This window comes from Carcharhinus amblyrhynchos, chromosome 6 (genome assembly GCF_965287045.1).
Source record: "Carcharhinus amblyrhynchos chromosome 6, sCarAmb.v2.hapA, whole genome shotgun sequence".
In the NCBI taxonomy this organism is placed as follows: Eukaryota; Metazoa; Chordata; class Chondrichthyes; order Carcharhiniformes; family Carcharhinidae; genus Carcharhinus; species Carcharhinus amblyrhynchos.
Genome location: NC_137329.1, coordinates 73,548,448 through 73,566,414, shown reverse-complemented (window position 1 = coordinate 73,566,414; position 17,967 = coordinate 73,548,448). Strand labels below are relative to the sequence as shown.

General features: G+C 42.8%; 1 protein-coding gene across 3 annotated transcripts in view; it reads right to left on the bottom strand.

The window, feature by feature from the left end:
* svopl (SVOP-like) overlaps window positions 1-17,967 on the bottom strand; it is a 123,023-nt gene that overhangs the window by 92,705 nt on the left and 12,351 nt on the right. For 2 of the 3 annotated variants that reach the window (XM_080190653.1, XM_080190654.1), the window contains one exon: window positions 7,109-7,228. In XM_080190653.1, the coding sequence (XP_080046779.1) occupies window positions 7,109-7,178 (70 nt within the window). In that variant the 5' untranslated portion in view covers window positions 7,179-7,228. Of the gene's footprint in view, window positions 1-7,108; window positions 7,229-11,396; window positions 11,519-17,967 lie in introns of all 3 variants that reach the window. The other variant, XM_080190655.1, reaches the window with a different exon arrangement.

The window sequence follows — 17,967 nt, the reverse complement described above, 5'->3', positions numbered from 1 at the left end:
TAACTTATGTTATTTCATGGAAGGAATGATTGTTAAACTGCAAATTGAAATGTTTTGTACATTGATTTCAATGCAGTACAACAGCTGACAGTTAAATACAACATCTGGGTGGTCTGCAGGGATGTGGGTCTCATGAGCGCCTGTTTCAGTAATGACTCAATTGCTGTAAAAATCCATCTGGTTCACTAATGGCCTTTAGAGAAAAAAATATCTGCCATCTTTACTTGGCCCACGTGGCTCCAGATCCACAGTAATGTGGTTGACTATTGAAATACTCTCTGAGTGACCAAGCGAACTATTCATTCTAAGAGCAATTAGGAATAGACAATAAATGCTGGCCCAGCCAGTGATATCCCTCAATGAATTAAAAAGAAAACTGCAGAGTTCAGAGTTAAGGACATGATGGTGAGCAAGTGTTGTGTCAGGGGAACAGCAGTTGGACCTGGTGGCAAAGAGATTAGCACTGCTGCCTCACAGGAGCACAGACCCGGATTTAATTCCAGCCTTGGATGGCTGTGTGGAAATTGCACATTCTTCCCATGTCTGCATGGGTTTCCTCTGGGTGCTCGGTTTCGTCCGGGTGCTGGGTTTCCTCCCACAGTTCAATAATGTAAAGTATATTTATTAGTCACAAGTAGGTTTACATCTGCACTGCAATGAAGTTACTGAAAGTCCCCATGTGCCACACTCTGGCACCTGTTCAGGTACACGGAGGGAGAGTTTAGCATGACCAATCCATCTAACCTGTACATTTTTGGAGTGTGGGAGGAAACCGGAGCACCTGGAGGAAACCCATGCAGACACAGGGAGAATGTACAAATTCCACACAGACAGAGATTCAAGTGGGGAATCAAACCCTGGTCCCTGGAGCTGTGAGGCAGCAGTGCTAACACTGCGCTGCCATGCTGCCCAATGTGCAGGTAGGTGGATTAGCCATTGTAAATGTGTGGGGTTACTGGGATAGGGCAAAGGGGAGGGCTTGGGTAATGCTCTTATGAAGAGTTGGTGCCAGATGGCGTCATTCTGTTATACTTGCTTGATCAATGCTGTAATTTAACCATTGAGTGAGAAGGAGGGAGGGTACAATGAGATAAGTAAATTCTATACCCACCAGATACTTATGCATCAGACAAACAGATTATAACAAACCTCCTGAAGTTGTCTAAATTCAACACACAGGCAGGGAGCAGGAAACCAGCCACAGCAACTGCAAAAGCATCACGCAGCATTTACCACAAGATGGCATGATGCACAGTCCAGGGAGAACTATAGAAACATGAGCATTATAAACAGAGGCAGAGAATATTAAAAAGGAAGGAACAAGAAAACAAAGGCCAAGATTTTCCAGCCCCACTAGGTCAGATGCAGTGAGCCAGCCAGCCAAAGGTCCACTGACTTCTGCGGAATCAGAAGATCTCTCGGATGGGATGGGCTGGAAAATCCCACCCACCATGGTGGAGAAACCTGGCAGGTCTGGCAGCATCTGTGGAGTGAGAAGCAGAGTTAATTCAAATCCAAGATGATTCTTGTTCAAAACTAAGGAGGGGGTTTATGCTGCTGAGAAAGGGGGAAAATTCAGATAAAGGGAAGGTAAAGGGTAAGTGAAAGAGCAGGGTGTTAAATACCAATGATGTCATAAAAGAAGAGGCAGAGAGTGGTAAGGATTATAGTAAAGGAAGACTATTTTGGCCTAGGGTAGGCGCTAATAGATCAGCTAGGTTTGAAAGCAAAAACAGACACAGACTGTCACTTGGCAAAAAAACCATATCTCTTGACAGATGCTACCAGTACATGCTAAGTTTTTCCTGCACTTACTGTTTATAAATGAGACCTCCCAATATCTTGCTTTTATAAAAGGATGTTATTCTTAATGTTTATAAATCATTAGTTATGCCTTAGCTGACATGATCTTGATACCAAACTTCTGGAATGAAATCAAGGCCTAGGAAAGGCTGCTAAAAAGAGATTTATGAAAATACACCAGAGTTCAGAGGCTTCAGCTACTTGGAAAGACAGAAGAAGCCAGGATTGTTGTCCTTAGAACAGAGAAGTTTCAGAGGAGATTCAATAGTGGTGTTCAATAGTGGTTTACAAAGGTAAATAAAGGGAAAACTGTTGCTACTGATAGGAGGACTGATAAACAGAGGACACAGATTTAAAGTGGGCCTTGGGGGAGTCGGTGCAGGCTCGATGGGCTGAATGACCTCCTTTTATCGTGTAGTGATTCTACAGTTAGCAGGAGAAACTGAGTTTTTTTTTAATTTTACACAGCAAGAATGACCTGGAATGCCTGAGGGAGGTGGTAGAAGATCTTGTCATAATTTTCAAAAGGGAATTTGGTAAAAACTTCAAAATGAAACATTTTTAGGACTATCAGAAGTGGGACTAATTAGATTGCTCTTCCAATCAGCTAGTACAGGGACAATGGGCCAAATGGCCTCTTTCTGTACAGTACTGTATCATTCTTTGATTTTATAACCGGGTCTAATTATGCAAATAGTCAATAAAACTGGACTGGGCTGTTAGAAGGTCAAAGACATTTAGATAACAATCATCTCTCCTCTATTCCATCCCATTTTGTTCTGTTTTAATCTTCATTCAGAAAGTTGACCAGATTCTTATATTGCATGGAATTGTATGGGAATCACATCATAGATGTAGGCCATACAACCAGTTTGTGCTGATGTTTATCTCTTGTGTGAGCAGTAATCCAAATCCCAGATTCCAATCCTGCTACCATGTTACATCATCTGCTTTCCTTCAATTGCTTACTGAACCTTTTCTTAAATGTTGACATGGTTTCTGCTTCAGTCGCTAACTCTGCTATTGTGTTCCACAGCATCATCACCTACTGCATAAAAATCGTTCTTCTGCTCCCTGTCCCAAACAGCCTCTATTTAATCTTTTATCTGTACTGTGGAGTTACTGTAAAGTGATGTCACAGGGTACTTATAGAGGTTATCAGTATAGCTATGGACAGACTGGAAAGAATGAGCTGCTGGAAGTAAGTGATCACTTGGGAAAGCCTCTGGGTTTGGCTGGGTTCTGATCTTGCTTGCATTGTGCATAATCTTGCTGGGTTGAGTCAATGTCCTTTGTGGAATGTGTGTTGTTACCCATGATGCCATCATGACTACTCTTGAGGACAGCCTCAGAGTGGATGGGATTGTCTGGATCTGCCAAGAAAGAGCAGTGCATCAGCCAAAATACTAGAAGATACAGGTAACGTCTGCGCCAACATTGACCTGGTGGGTAGCACTTGTATCTTCTGAACAAATGATTGGGACCACATCATCCACCCAGCCATGGAGAATGATGGTCCATAGGAATTACCGGAGTTCAAAGCGCACTTACCTGGAAAGTGTTCAAACCTCCACTGGCTGGAGCTGCTTGGAGCCTGCAGCGAAAGAGCCTGCAGGGCCTGGCACAGTGTAACCCCAGAATTGAGGGAGGCCAGGCCCTTTTTTTTTTACAGTACTGGCTGCCAGGATGTAGGTAGATTCAAAGGGTCCAATAAAAATGACAGGCCAGGGAGAAGGTAAGTGGATGGGATTTGGCTGATGGGGAAGGATGTGTCAGGTCAAATCTTTGAGGGTTGGGATATCAGGTCAGTTGGGACATTAGAGATCAGACATTGGGGTGAGAGGTATAGTATGGATGTCAGGAGGCTCAGGTCAAGTGTGTCAGGTATTATAATGGATCAGGGGATGGGACTTAGAGATGGGCCTAGAGGTTGTGGGGAGGGGAGCTGGGGAGTCCAATGAGGCTGGGGATTGAGGCGATTAGTCACAGGGGTCAGGTGTTCAGGAGTGAGAGGGTTGTCCTATGCGGGACTCAGTCTGGAAGTTTAAAATGGTCACAGTGAAGTTAGAAGTGCTTCATTTCCCTTTCAATGTAATTATTAACGTAAAATTAGCAGAACTATGAAGTTAGTGATTTAAATCACTTTGTTAGATGGTTCCCAGCTCAGTGCAATTGTCCAGGGAAGTTACACTTCTGGACAAATGTCAGGTGAACCCTTACCTGGGGACTTGGCAGAAGAATTCCCCACCGCATCAATGGGGTCCAAATGGGTCCAAATCCAATGCTTGGGAGCTAGGATGTCACAGGCCCTGAATTCAAGTCCCACTCCAGAACTTGAACACAAAGCCTAGGCTGACACTCTAGTGTTGTACTAAGGGAGTACTGCACTGTTGGAGAAGTTGCCTTCTAAATGAGACATTAAACCAAGGCCCTATCTGAGGTGGGTGTAGGAAGGGTAAAGGTTAATGGGCATAATTCCAAAGAAGGGCAGGGAAGATCTCCTGATGCTCGGCTGCTATTTATCCTCCAACTAACACCCGTAATTCTGGTGTTTGTGGAGTTTGCTTTAAGACAAATTGGTTGCTGTGTTCTGTTTATTCCAACAATAAGATAGCAAGATGGGCTTGTTGAGACATTAACTCCAACCTTGCAGCCTCCCATTCCCCCATCCCACACCTGCATTTCAAAAACAGGCACAAAAATGTTCTAAGACACCTCAAAGAAAGGAGTCAGTTGTGCCTCAAAGACTAGATTCCAGACGCACTCAAGGGCTCAAGCACAAAGGCTGGCATAATGAGGGAGTGCCGCACAGTCAGACGTGCCATTGTTTAGCTGAGATGTTAAACCGTGGTCCCATCTGCCTGCATGGGTGAATCTAAATGATCTAATGATATTATTATAAAAATCTGGAATTAAGAATCTACTGATGACCATGAAACCATCGTTGATGATAAAAAAAAACTCATCTGGTTCACTGATGTCCTTCAGGGAAGGAAATCTGCTACCCTTACCTGCTCTGGCCTACGTGTGACTCCAGAGCCAAAGTATGGTTGACTCTCAACTCCTAGGTCAACTAGGGATGGGCATTGAATGCTCGCCAGCTAGCAATGCCCATGTCCCAGGAATAAGTAAAAAAAAATCCAAAGAGGAGCGTGGGACATATCCCTGATGTCCTGGTTAATATTTATTCCAATGTCTGCTAATTATTGCTGGTTGTGGGAGCTTGCTGTGCACAAATTTGGCTGCTGCATTTCCTCCATTACAATGGTGACTTCATTGGCTGTAAAGCACTTTGAGGTGCGTGGTGGGTGTAAAGGATGCTGTATAAATAAAAGCCTCTCTTGAAGTTAATGCAAGATTTTGTTTTCTTTGTGCATTACACATTGCAACCAACATGTCATATTAAGGTTTTCCAAAAGTAACATAGCAATTGGGAATACAACATGTTCACAGAAGTCTTTCACCAGGTGCTTACACTATAATATTTGTGCCAAAGTGCACCAATGTCAATAAATTCACAAATCAGCTGTGACTCACACTACGTAAATACTTAAATGAATGCAAATTTTTGAAGATTCTGAGACAGAAACAGAAAATGCTGGAAAATGTCAGCGAGTCTGACATCATCAGCAGATCCAATGTTTCATGTCACGTGGCAAAGAATCATCCAGACTCAAAACATTGGCTCTGTCCTTTCTCCACAGATGCTTTCATACCTGCTGAGATTTTTCAGCATTTTTGGATTTTGTGATGTTTCAATACTTTCCACTCAAGGCTTACACAAGAAGAGCATTCTCAAGAACATAAAAACAGCAGCAGGTAGCCTATCAAGCCAGCTCCACCACTCAAAATGAACATAGCCAATCTTCAGCATCAACTTCATTTAGCCTGCCCCCCATATCCCTAAATTCCCCAAGAGTCCAAAGATCTGTCTATTCCAGCCTTAAATATATTCAACAATGGAGCAGTCACAACCCTCTGAGGTAAATAATTTTGAAGATTCACAACATTTCTGAGTGAAAATGTTTCTCCTCATCTCAGTCCAAAATGATCAACCCCTCATCGTGAAACTGTGCCCTTTTGTTTTAGATTTCCCAACCAAGGGGAAAACACTTCATGGTATCAAAATCTTTCCAAATTTTGTATGTCAAATTATCTCATCTCTTATTCTTCTAAATTCCAGAGAATAAAGGCTCAATTTACTCAGCCTCTTATCATCAGACAACCTTCTCATCACATCCACTACTCTTTCAGGCAATGAGTCCCAGACTCTCACCACTCTTTGGGTGATAAAGCTTTTCCTCACAAAGCCTCTAAACCTCCAGCCCATTACTGCACTGTCTCTCTCTTTCTACCTTTCTTTAACTTGTGCTGGTTTGTCCTTTGGTACTTCACCCAAGCAACTGAAGAAGTAGAATGGAGGAACATTTTAAGCGATCCTTCATTGTACCGGCTGCAATGCAAGTATATCCTCCTTTAAATAAGAAGATCGAAACTGCACACATCATTCCAGATGTGACCTCACCAATGCCTTGTGCAATTTTAGCAAGACTTCTTTATTCTTCTACTCCGATCTTTTTGTAACAAAGGCCAACATGTCATTTGCATCCTAATTGCTTGCTGTACCTGCACCTCTGTTTGCATACACCTAGATTCATAGAACCCCTCGAGTGCAGAAGAAGGCAGCTAACCATTGTTCTACCACATCTCCCTCTTATATCAACATTTGCAAGTTTCACACCTTTTAAAAAATATTCCACTCTTCCATTCAAAGTGAAAAACACTTCCCCACATCATAATCCATCCTACTTCTTCAGTTGCTTGGATGAGGTACCAAAGGACAAACTAGCACGAGCTAAAGAAAGATAGAAAGAGAGAGACAGACAGTGAGGTAATGGACTGGAGGTTTAGAGGCTATGTGAGGTAAAGTTTTAGTCACCCAAAGGGTGGAGAGATTCTGGAACTCATTGCCTGAAAGGTGGTGGAGGCAGAGACTGTCATAATATTTAAAACAAATTTAGATGCGCACTTGCAATGGCAAGGCATTCAAGGCTATGGGCCAAGTGCTGGAAAATGGGATTAAAATAGTTGGGTGATTTGTCTTTGACTGGGCACAGATGTGATGAGCTGACAGCCCTTTTTCTGTGCTATAGATCTCTATGACTATAAAGTAAGAGAGGAAACCAAGAATAGACCTGTGCTGGGTTCGCCAAGTGTGGTGTAGGGCTTGGCCAAGTTTCCAATGGTTCTCAACACTATGGAACTGTTCTCCCATTGAAAGAATTCCTATCTGTTGTATCCATACCTTTTGGAAATGAGAGAGTGCAGCATTCCTTCATGTGAATGTAGTGGACTGTTGGTTTCCTGGATACCATTTTGGAACTGAATCACAGGTTTTGTTCAAACGGCAATGAGAAAGGAAAACCTGAAAGGGAAAGCAAAGCAAGAGGTTGGCATACATGACAAATAAAGTTTCAAAATTTTTTATTCTTGAGCTTTTTGCAAACATCTCATTTGCAGTTTTTGTCTGCCCGCACGTATTTCATTGGTAAGTGGGATGAGAGACAAAGCCTCACATGGGGAGCATGAACATTGGAATGCATGAGGCACGTAGATGTCATGTTCACAAAATTCCACTCATTGTCTCAGTGAGGGATGTGATATGGCTGATGGAGGGAAGGATGTGTCAATGATTAAGTGTGGCAAAATGGAGGGGAATAATTATTTGATATAACTAATTATTCAAAAGCTGCTTTTTGTGCAAGAGTAATGATTGACTAGATTTGGATCAAAAGGTTTTCAACAAGCTGTCAGATGAATTCAAAGAATGCATCACTGTTGATTCTAAAGAAGACGATAACAGTCTAGACATTCCAGAACATGATGTGACTCTAACAGATATGTCACTGCATAAAGTTATGCCAAGATTTTCCACTTCCACCGGTGGTAGGAATTGGGGTGGGTGGATTGATAAAAGCTCACCCTTAGGCTCTAGGAAAGAACAGTTGTGATGTTGCTACGAAACTTAAAACGTAAAAGGAGGACATCATCTTGAACAAGACTGGTACTTGGGAAATGTTTTCTTTAATTAATAGATGGTGCAATTATAACAGGCCAGTTTCCAGAGAATAGAATGTTTATTCCTCAAATAATATTGAGCCCCACAAATGTAAACTTAGATTTCAGCTTAAGAGAAAGCAGACTTGTATATCCTACGAGTACAAACAAGGCAGATGATCAAAACTTTCATTTATATTCCTAGGCCTGTTTTTACACATGGGCAGTGTGAGAAGTTTTGATTCTGTTAAAGTTCAAACAATCAGAAATCCTGTGTTAATATAGCAAGTATTTTATATACGTATAAACATATCAAAATGAAAGGCAGATAGACCCTCCAGGAAGCTTGCCTTGCCATTACCCTGAGGGGTTCAAGTATTCCAGCATAGGATCAAAATGATCCTATGTATCACGTACTGAGAATGTTGACCACAGAATGCACAATGCATTCTGCGAGCAATTGCTAACAAGTTTCATATAAACAGCCTCCATTGGTCACTGTTGCTATATAGGTAGCATAACAGGCAATTTGTGCACAGCAAAATCCCACAAAATCCAGTGTCCTGCTGAAGGCCAGATCATTTTTTTGATCAGTTTGATTGGCAGGTGTTGACCAGGAAACCGGAGTGAACCATAGTATAAATAAGACTTACTTTAAATGTTACCGTAATTGTCAATTTTCTATAGAAACAAATTAACTACAGACTATGTAACGTACTCTAAACAAATTGCATGGTCCTCCTTAAGTGTTTCTATAGCAACATAATGTTAGTAGCTATAACCACAATAAGCAATGGCATTTTTATGGGGCCAGGGAGGAGATGCATTTCCATCTCTTACATACTCTATCTTTCAGGTTTCCCTCATCAGCCTAAAAACTATTGATCCCTGGTTACTTTTAAACAATTCCTTGTAGTAAATAACTTAGTAAATGTTTTACTTCCTCAAGAGTGTTGTAATAACTATCTCAAGAACAGAAACTGCAGGGAGGAACTGATTAATCATTCTTGTAGAACACCTTTCATAGCTACTGGCTTCCTTCCCTTTAACCCCACAGTGACCGTGAAATGCTGACTGAAAATGCAAAGCCACCTGCAATCGATTGGAGGTTTTACGAGGCATTCTGCATTAAGTGGAACTTTTTTCAGCTTCATTTTTTGGGTTTAGCAAAACAGGTATTTATTGCCCTCAAAAAGCCTTCTTGACTGGAAAAGAAAGACTTGCCTTTTTATCATGCATTATAAGCACGCAGGTGTAGCAGACATTAAAGCAGGCAAATGGTATGTTGGCCTTCATAACAAGGGGATTTGAGTATAGGGATGGGGATATTTTGCTGCAATTGTATAGTGCATTAGTGAGGCCACACCTGGAGTATTTTACACAGTTTTAGTATCCTAATCTGAGGAAGGATGTCCTTGCTATAGAGGGAGCACAAAAAGGTTTACCAGGCTGACTCCTGGGATGGTAGGTCTGTCATATGAGGACAGAATAAGTCGGTTAGGATTATATTCACTGGAGTTTAGAAGAGTCAGAGGGGATCTCATAGAAACTTCTAAAATTCTAACAGGATTGGACAGAATTGATTCAGAAAGAATGTTCCCAATGGTAGGAGAGTCCAGAATTAGGGGTCATAGTTTGAGGATAAGGGATAAACCTTTTAAGACTGAGGTGAGGGAAGATTTCTTCACCCAGAGAGTGGCGAATGTGTGGAATTCACTACCACAGAAAATAGTTCAAATCAAAACACTGATTTCAAGAAGAAATTAGATATAGCTTTTGGAGCAAAAGAGATCAAGGGATATGGGGGGCGGGGGCAGGGAGGGTGAGAGTGGTGGAGGGAGGATCAGGATATTGAATTTGGTGATCAGCTATGATCATAATGAATGGTGGAGCAGGCTCAAAGGATTGAATGGCCTACTCCTGCTTCTAGTTTCCATGTTTCTTTTCATGGCCACTAAACATCTCAAAGTGATTAAGTCTGATTATGCAGACCTGGCTGATCTTTTTAAATTTTGATGGTGTTCATGTACCTATTTAGTGCAGCTGTAAATCCAGAGAGATCAGAATTTTGGCACATTTTCATCCTTTCAAACCTTGTTCACAGAGCAAGCAATCTTTTTTTGAAAGAGAAGAGTAATCTTGGGATCACTGACAATGCTGATATGTATTAAGAACATAAGAAATAGGAGCAGGAGTAGGCCATCTAGCCCTTTGAGCCTGCCCCGCCATTCAATAAGATCATGGCTGATCTGTCGTGGCTCAGTTCCACATTCCCGCCCTCTCCCCATAACCCTTAATCCCCTCGCTTATCAAAAACCCATCAACCCGCGTCTTAAAAATATTTAGCGAGGCAGCCTCCACCACTTCAACAGGCAGAGAATTCCAGAGATTCACCACCCTTTGAGTGAAGAAGTTCCTCCTCAACTCCGTTCTAAACCGCCCCCCCCCCCCTTTATCTTGAGGCTGTGCCCCCTAGTCCTACTGTCTTTTTTGAGCGGGAAGAGTCTCTCCACCTCGATCCTATCCATCCCATTCATCATCTTATACGTCTCAATGAGATCTCCCCTCATTCTTCTAAACTCTAACGAGTACAAGCCCAGTCTATTCAGCCTCTCCTCATAGCTCAACCCCCTCAACTCCAGTATCAGCCTAGTAAACCTCCTCTGCACTCCCTCCAAGGCCAAAATATCCTTGCGTAAGTGCGGCGCCCAAAACTGCACACAGTACTCCAGCTGCGGCCTCACCAATGCCCTATACAGCTGCAGCAAGACCTCCCTACTTTTATATTCAATCCCCCTCGCTATGAAGGCCAGCATCCCATTTGCCTTCCTGACCACCTGCTGCACCTGCAGGCTGGGTTTTTGCGACTCATGCACAAGAATATATTGCCCAATCCTTCTTGCCCCAACCTACTTCACAGATTGGTTAAGGCTCAACCACTATTGGTGAGTCCTACACAGATCAAACCAGAGAAATTGAAAAGGTTTATTTGCCTAAAGGACATAGTGAACCAGCTGGGTTCTTACAACAACCCAACAGCTTTGTGGTCACATTCACTGAGATGAACTTTTTACTTCCAGATTTTCAAAACTGAATTCAAACTTTCAAAGCGGAAGTTTAATTCAGAGTTAATAATTTAACCACTACACCAACATGCCTGTACCCAGTGAAGATGACAATAGGGTGAACAGTGGTAATGGCAAAATCAATTGTTAACCTTATCTGTTTGACTCTCCTCGGGTGACTGGAGAAGTTCACGTAGCAGCTCCCTCTCACTTCACACTGCTCTCATCTACTGAAAGTCCAGGCCTCAGGCTTTGACCTTCAGCGTAAGACTGATTCCAAAGCTCTAGAACCTTCTCTGTCATGTTCACGCCCTTGTTTTATTCTGCTGTTGTAAAATTGCCAACCTTCTCTTTCCACTCACAAGCTTGGCAACAGAAATCCCACTGGTAGCCTCCTCTGTGCAAACAATGAAATGCTGACGCAGGGAAGCAAGTTGTGGGTACAGCAGCAAACTGGAAATAATTACGCACCTCTTGAGATAGGTAAACGTCTCAAAGTGCTTCTCAGGAGCATCATCAAATATTATCTGGCCACAGGATGTTCTGTCCAAAACGGGAAAATTTCAGACTTGGTCCCCGTTTCCCAAATCAGCCTTTGACAGGAGAATAGAGACATAAACCATAATTAAACACGGGAGTGCCTTTGACCATTTTAGTACATTTAAAGACACTGATGTATGTTGTCATTGTTCTCATGTAACACACAAAAGTTTGCCACAGTTTCAAACCCATAATATAAAATTCTTCAGATGACCCTTTCACAAAAGAGGAGCCCCTTCTCTAAAACTGGGGGACTGGAACAGGTCATTTAGGACTGAGTTTAGGAGTGTCATGACAATGGATCATAGCTTCAAATTACTTACAGGCAGATTGAAATTTTAAGTAAGACATGTGCTTTTAAAAAGGGATGTACAAGCAGAAACTGGCTGAGACTGTAAGCCAATCATCTGCTTCAATCCCTATGTGGATTACACTTGACCAACTAATGCAGTGAGAATGGAGTGTAATATGTAAAAAGGTGTCAAGGCCAATTTCAGAGAGATACTACATAGAAGAGATGCAATGCAAAAACTGAACAGTAATATTCTGGAGGAAGCTATTGTCACTTCAGCAGAAACCATCTTCTGTGAGTTATATCACACTATGTAGACATGATAGGAGTTGAAGGAGAGCAGTTCCTGGGTGGAAAGGCATGGTTGTATGTTTCTTCTTCCAGGAATACACAAGAAAAGTGGCTAAAAACCAACTGCAATCCTCGTCTAGTGTGTTAGTCTGGTGTTCTAGTTCTACTGTTCTCAGTAAGGACACAGTTGAAGAACATCCACAAAAAATCCCTGTGCTTGTAGGTAAAAAACGTCTCTCTCTGATTACTGGAAGTAAGTCACAGGTCAGCAACATCACAGTTAAAATGGGATCAGGATAACACCGTTCAGCTAACCTGCAGAACCGAGAATCCACAAACTGCTTAACTGTCAAAGTCAATGCCACTGGAATCACCCAACCTAACTGCCACAATGTTTCACCACCTACTCTTTACAGACAAGCCAAAAACTGACTTGCATATCTTATTTTTAAACTTTTACTTCTGGACTCACTTCTCATTTCTAAACTGTGTGTCTATGTGCGGCATTTTATTATCTTTTTCATCATATTTTGGTGACTAATAAACTCACTCTTCCTTTAACTCAAAAGAGCCTGGTTAAATTTGCCCCTTTTAAGACACTAGTACTTTTGGACTGGGAAAAGGAATCCATTAAGGAAGGGATCCTTTTTAAAATTAACCTTTTTGCAAGCAACTGCAGGACTTGAATCAACAAAGGGAAGACAGTTTATCATAAACCAACAATATTTTATTCATTGGAGGCAGGTTTCACTGGCTAGGCTGGGCCAGAATTTATTGCCCATCCCTAATTGCTCTTGAACTGATTGGCAATTGAAAAAAATCAACCACACTGTTGTGGGCCTGGAGTCGCATGTAGATCAGACAAGGTAAGGTCAGCAGATTTTTCCCCCTAATGGACACCAGTGAACCAGATGGGTTCTTATGAAAATTGACAATTGGTCATCATTAGACTGAATTTAAATTTCACCATCTACCGTGCTGGGATTTGAACCTGAAACCCCAGAAGTCTTGAGTCTCTGGATTAATAGTCAGCAATAATACTGTTACATTATTGCCTCCCCACTGGGGGCACCTCATCAAGAATCATAACAAATTGGTCATAACAAGTAGAATTTCTTCATTGAGAAGGTGGTGAACCTTTGGAATTCTCTTCCCCGAGAGCTGTGGATGCTCAATCATTGGGTGGAATTTTACCGGCACATCCGCCCGAGGTTCAGACAATCCTGCCTGAGGCTAACAGAGAACGTGTTCTCCAAGCCTTGCCCGCCCCCAGAATCGGGGAGAACATGCCAGTAAAATTCCAGCTATTGAGTATGTTCATGACTGAGATCGATAGATTTATGGATCTGAAGAACATCAAGGAAAATAGGGAAAGTGCAGGAAAATCAGGCATGATCGCGTTGAATGGTGGAATGTGTTTGAAAGGTTGAATAGTCTACTCTTGCTCCCATTTCCTATGTTGTGTTGTGTTCCATCACTTTCCTACCTTGCAATACTTCATTTTTATGGAAATCAATACTTGCCCTGGATGAAAGTAGTCATCACATCTCCCATTAACCCTGCTCCCTCCTTTTAGTCACTTAATCCCTCATCCTTCAAAATGCTGGTCAGAACAAACATTTAACCTGTCCCTCCCCATTGAGATTTCCAGCATTCCATGTGAGAGACAGGCCTGTTTCTGGCTGGGGAGCAGACATTGCCTGGTAACATTAACCAGGCCCAGGGTGGTAGAAACACAGCAAAATTTACAGAAAGATTTGGTTCATTGTCATTGAACCATATTAAAAAGTGCCAACCCTGATTAATCACACCTTCCAGCTCTTGGTCCATTGCCCTGTAAATTGAAGCTCTTCAGTGCCTGTCAAAAAGACAATCTCCTCAATTAGTTTCAAGTACCTAAGGGTGGAGGAGGGATTGGACAGGAATTTTCCTCTCCCAGGGGATGATGGTAATGGAAGGGGAGAGGTAGGGTGGGATGGGAGTGTCTAGCCATGTACTCCAGCTAGTATGGGCTTCTTTTTACTGTGCTAATTTCACATGTCTGTACAAGCCAACAGTACCTAAAAAAAACTGCTACACAGGTGCAGAGATTTTGCTGTATCATAACTGCAGGTTTTCTCTCAACACATAACACTGTCAGCTCATTTATCTCAGCAATGAAGTACATCAAGTCTTTCTTGCCTCACTCGACCAATAATGGCCCGATTCCAATCAAATACGATAAAAAGACTAACATTCATGTGGTGTTGCAATACACCTCTCAATTTGCTCAATTGCACATTGAAAACTAATTACTTAGAAGGGCACAAGTCATTGGTGGATAAGCAGGCACAGTGGCCATTTCTAATGCCAGTCAACAACAACAACAACAACAACTTGTATTTACATAGCATGTTTTAATATAATAAAATATTTCAAGGTGCTTCACAGGAGCATTATCAAACAAAGTATCACACTGAGCCACTTAAGTAGATATTAGGGCAGACGACCAAAAACTGACCGGAATGTTACCACCATTCATGCAATGGGATTTTCTCATCCAGCTGCAGTGAACGGAGATTTGGCTGACAGTCAAATTCTCCAACCTCGCTGCAGCGGGAGCATGGCATGAATGGCAGGTAAGATCATGCCCTTGGTTAAAGATGTAGTTTTTGAAAATAATTTTATGGGTACTGGGCATTGTTGGCTAGGCCAGCATTTATTGTCATCCCTAGTTGCCCTTGAGAAAGTGGTGAGTTGCCCTCTTGAACTGCTGCAGTCCCTGTTGTGTAGGTAGACCCTCAGTGCTGTTAGGGTAGGAGTTCCAGGATCTTGACCCAGTGACAATGAAGGAACAGGCAGTATATTTCCAAGTTAGGACAATGAGTGGCTTTGAGAGGAACTTCCAAATGATGACATCCCCGTGCATCTGATGCCCTTATACTTTGAGATGGTAGTTGAGGTGGATTTGGCACTTACTGTCTTGGTTAATTCCTCCAGTGCATCTCTCTGGAGGTTGCAAGGAGTGTCTTAAAGGAAGAAAGCAAAGTGGAGGAATGGAGAGATATATGGAAGGAACAACAGAGCTTAGGCCATGGCAACTTATTCGTGGCCACCGGAGCATTTAAAGTCAGGGATGCGTAGAAGTATAGAGCACATATCTCAGATGGCTATTGGAGAGAGGGAAGAGCAAGGTTATGGAGAGGAAAACAAGGATGAGTTTAGATACCTCAGCATAACTTAACTGGAAATCAAAGTGGGTCAGAGAGCACAGGGGTGATAGGAGAGCGGGACTTGTAGTGAGTAAAAACAAGCACAGCAGAATGTTGGAGAGCTTAAACTAATGGATGTAGAACATGGGAGACCATCCAGGAGTACGTTGGAATAATCAGTCGAGAGGTGACAAAGGTAAAAATGATGGCTTCCAAGGCAAATGAGCTGATCCCGAGTTCAAACCAAAACAATCTTGCAGCGTTGGGTATGAGCAGTCTCAGTGATCGTCTGAACGTATGGTCAAAAACTCATTTCAGGGTCAAAGATGGCACCAAAGTTACAAATATTCAGCTGGAGATAATTGCCAGGGGAGGAAGCAGACAGGGATTTTACTGGACCAAGAAAATGGTTGTCTTAGTCGGAGGAAATTTCTGCTTCTCTACACTGAATATCAAACAAGTGATCCAATAAACCAGAGAGAGTAATGAAGGAGTGAAAGAGGAAACGGGTCTCATCAAGCTATAAGTGCAATTGATGCTGTGACCAGCAACCTCAAAGTGACCTTCTCTTCATCAGGAAGTTAGAATTTCCAATTTTATACTGAAGATTGCATTGTGTCCAATTCCATTCACAACTCTAACAACAATGAAGGAGTCTGTATTTGCACGCATCAAGGTGTGGACAACATTCAGATTTGGGTTGATAAATGGATAGTAATATTCAGGCCACACTAGAGTCAGGCAATGATCATCTCTATCAACAAAATCTTTCCAAACCTCCCTAATATTCAACAGCATCGCCATGGATGAATTCCCCATATGACAATTAGGACTGCGCATTAATTGCTGGCCTTGCCAATGCTGTTCTCATTCCATCAAAATCTGGTCTAAGTTGTCACTAAGGAGTGGCTTGCAGATTAGTACCAGGTGAAGGCCAAGGATAGATTCTTTGGGAATTCCAGAGGAACAGTGAGGGAATGAAAAAAGAAGCCATTGCAAGTGCACGTCTGGTGATGAATAGATGGATAAGAATGGATGTAGGCAATAGTATCCTTGCATGATTGTGTGATGGTGTTGAAGGAGAATGGTGTAACCAACAGTATCAAAGCCTACAGTCATGTCAAAGGATGTCAGTTGTGACATTGATAAGAGCTGTTTCAGAACTGGGGTGGGGAGGGGGAGTCGGTTACACCTGATGGGAGACATTCAAACATAAAGTGATGGGCGTGAGTTTGAAGGACAAGGACTTTGGAGGAGAATGGGAGGCTGGACATGGGGTGGTAATTCACAAGGATGGAAAAGTCAAGGTTTCAGTTTCCTGAGGAGCTGGGAGATCTGAAGGAAAGTGAAACAGTGCCTGAGGAGAGAACAGTTAACAATATCTGCTCACGCTAGAAGCCAAGAAGGGAAGCTGGATGGTCAACAGTTTAGTATGAATAGGATTGTAGGACTGAAGGAACAGGAGAAAGGTCTCTTGCAGAAGTTGAGCTCAGAAAAGGCATGAAGGGAGGTAGAAAAGAAACTAAGAACTGCTGCCAGTTTAGGGCTAGGGCAAGGAGGAACATGGTGGGAAGTTATAATATGCCTTTAAGGGATAGCAGCATGACATCAGTAGAAGGGATATGCATCATGTGATCCAGTTTTAGTTTCACTTTTGCTTTGAGCAGAGCACACACAACTCTGATGTCTTGAAGTGTCTTGATCTGGAGGAGGGAACCGAGTGCAGGGTGTCGAAATTTGCTGATGACACCAAGATTGGGGGAAAGGCAAATTGTGTGGAGGGTGTGGAGAGTCTGCAGAAGGATCTAGATAGGCTGGGCGAATGGGCCAGGAAATGGCAAATGGAATTTAATGTTGGCAAGTGTGAGGTGGTCCACTTTGGTAGGAAGAATGGTAGGAAGGACTATTACTTACGTGGCGAAAAACTGCAGCAGGCGACGGTGCAGAGGGACCTCGGGGTCCTTGTGCATGAGTCGCAAAAACCCAGCTTGCAGGTGCAGCAGGTGGTCAGGAAGGCGAATGGGATGCTGGCCTTCATAGCGAGGGGGATTGAATATAAAAGTAGGGAGGTCTTGCTGCAGCTGTATAGGGCATTGGTGAGGCCGCAGCTGGAGTACTGTGTGCAGTTTTGGGCGCCGCACCTGCGCAAGGATATTTGGCCCTGGAGGGAGTGCAGAGGAGGTTTACTAGGCTGATACCGGAGTTGAGGGGATTGAGCTATGAGGAGAGGCTGAATAAACTGGGCTTGTACTCGTTAGAGTTTAGAAGAATGAGGGGAGATCTCATTGAGACGTATAAGATGATGAATGGGATGGATAGGATAGAGGTGGAGAGATTCTTCCCGCTCAAAAAAGACAGTAGGACTAGGGGGCACAGCCTCAAGATAAAGGGGAGGCGGTTTAGAACGGAGTTGAGGAGGAACTTCTTCACTCAAAGGGTGGTGAATCTCTGGAATTCTCTGCCCGTTGAAGTGGTGGAGGCTGCCTCGCTAAATATTTTTAAGAAGCGGGTTGATGGGTTCTTGATAAGAGAGGGGATTAAGGGTTATGGGGAGAGGGCGGGAAAGTGGAACTGAGCCACGACAGATCAGCCATGATCTTATTGAATGGCGGGGCAGGCTCGAAGGGCTAGATGGCCTACTCCTGCTCCTATTTCTTATGTTCTTATGTTCTTAAGTGTGGTACCTACATAGATATATACATATCTGTTCCCATGTGCCTTGTCTTAA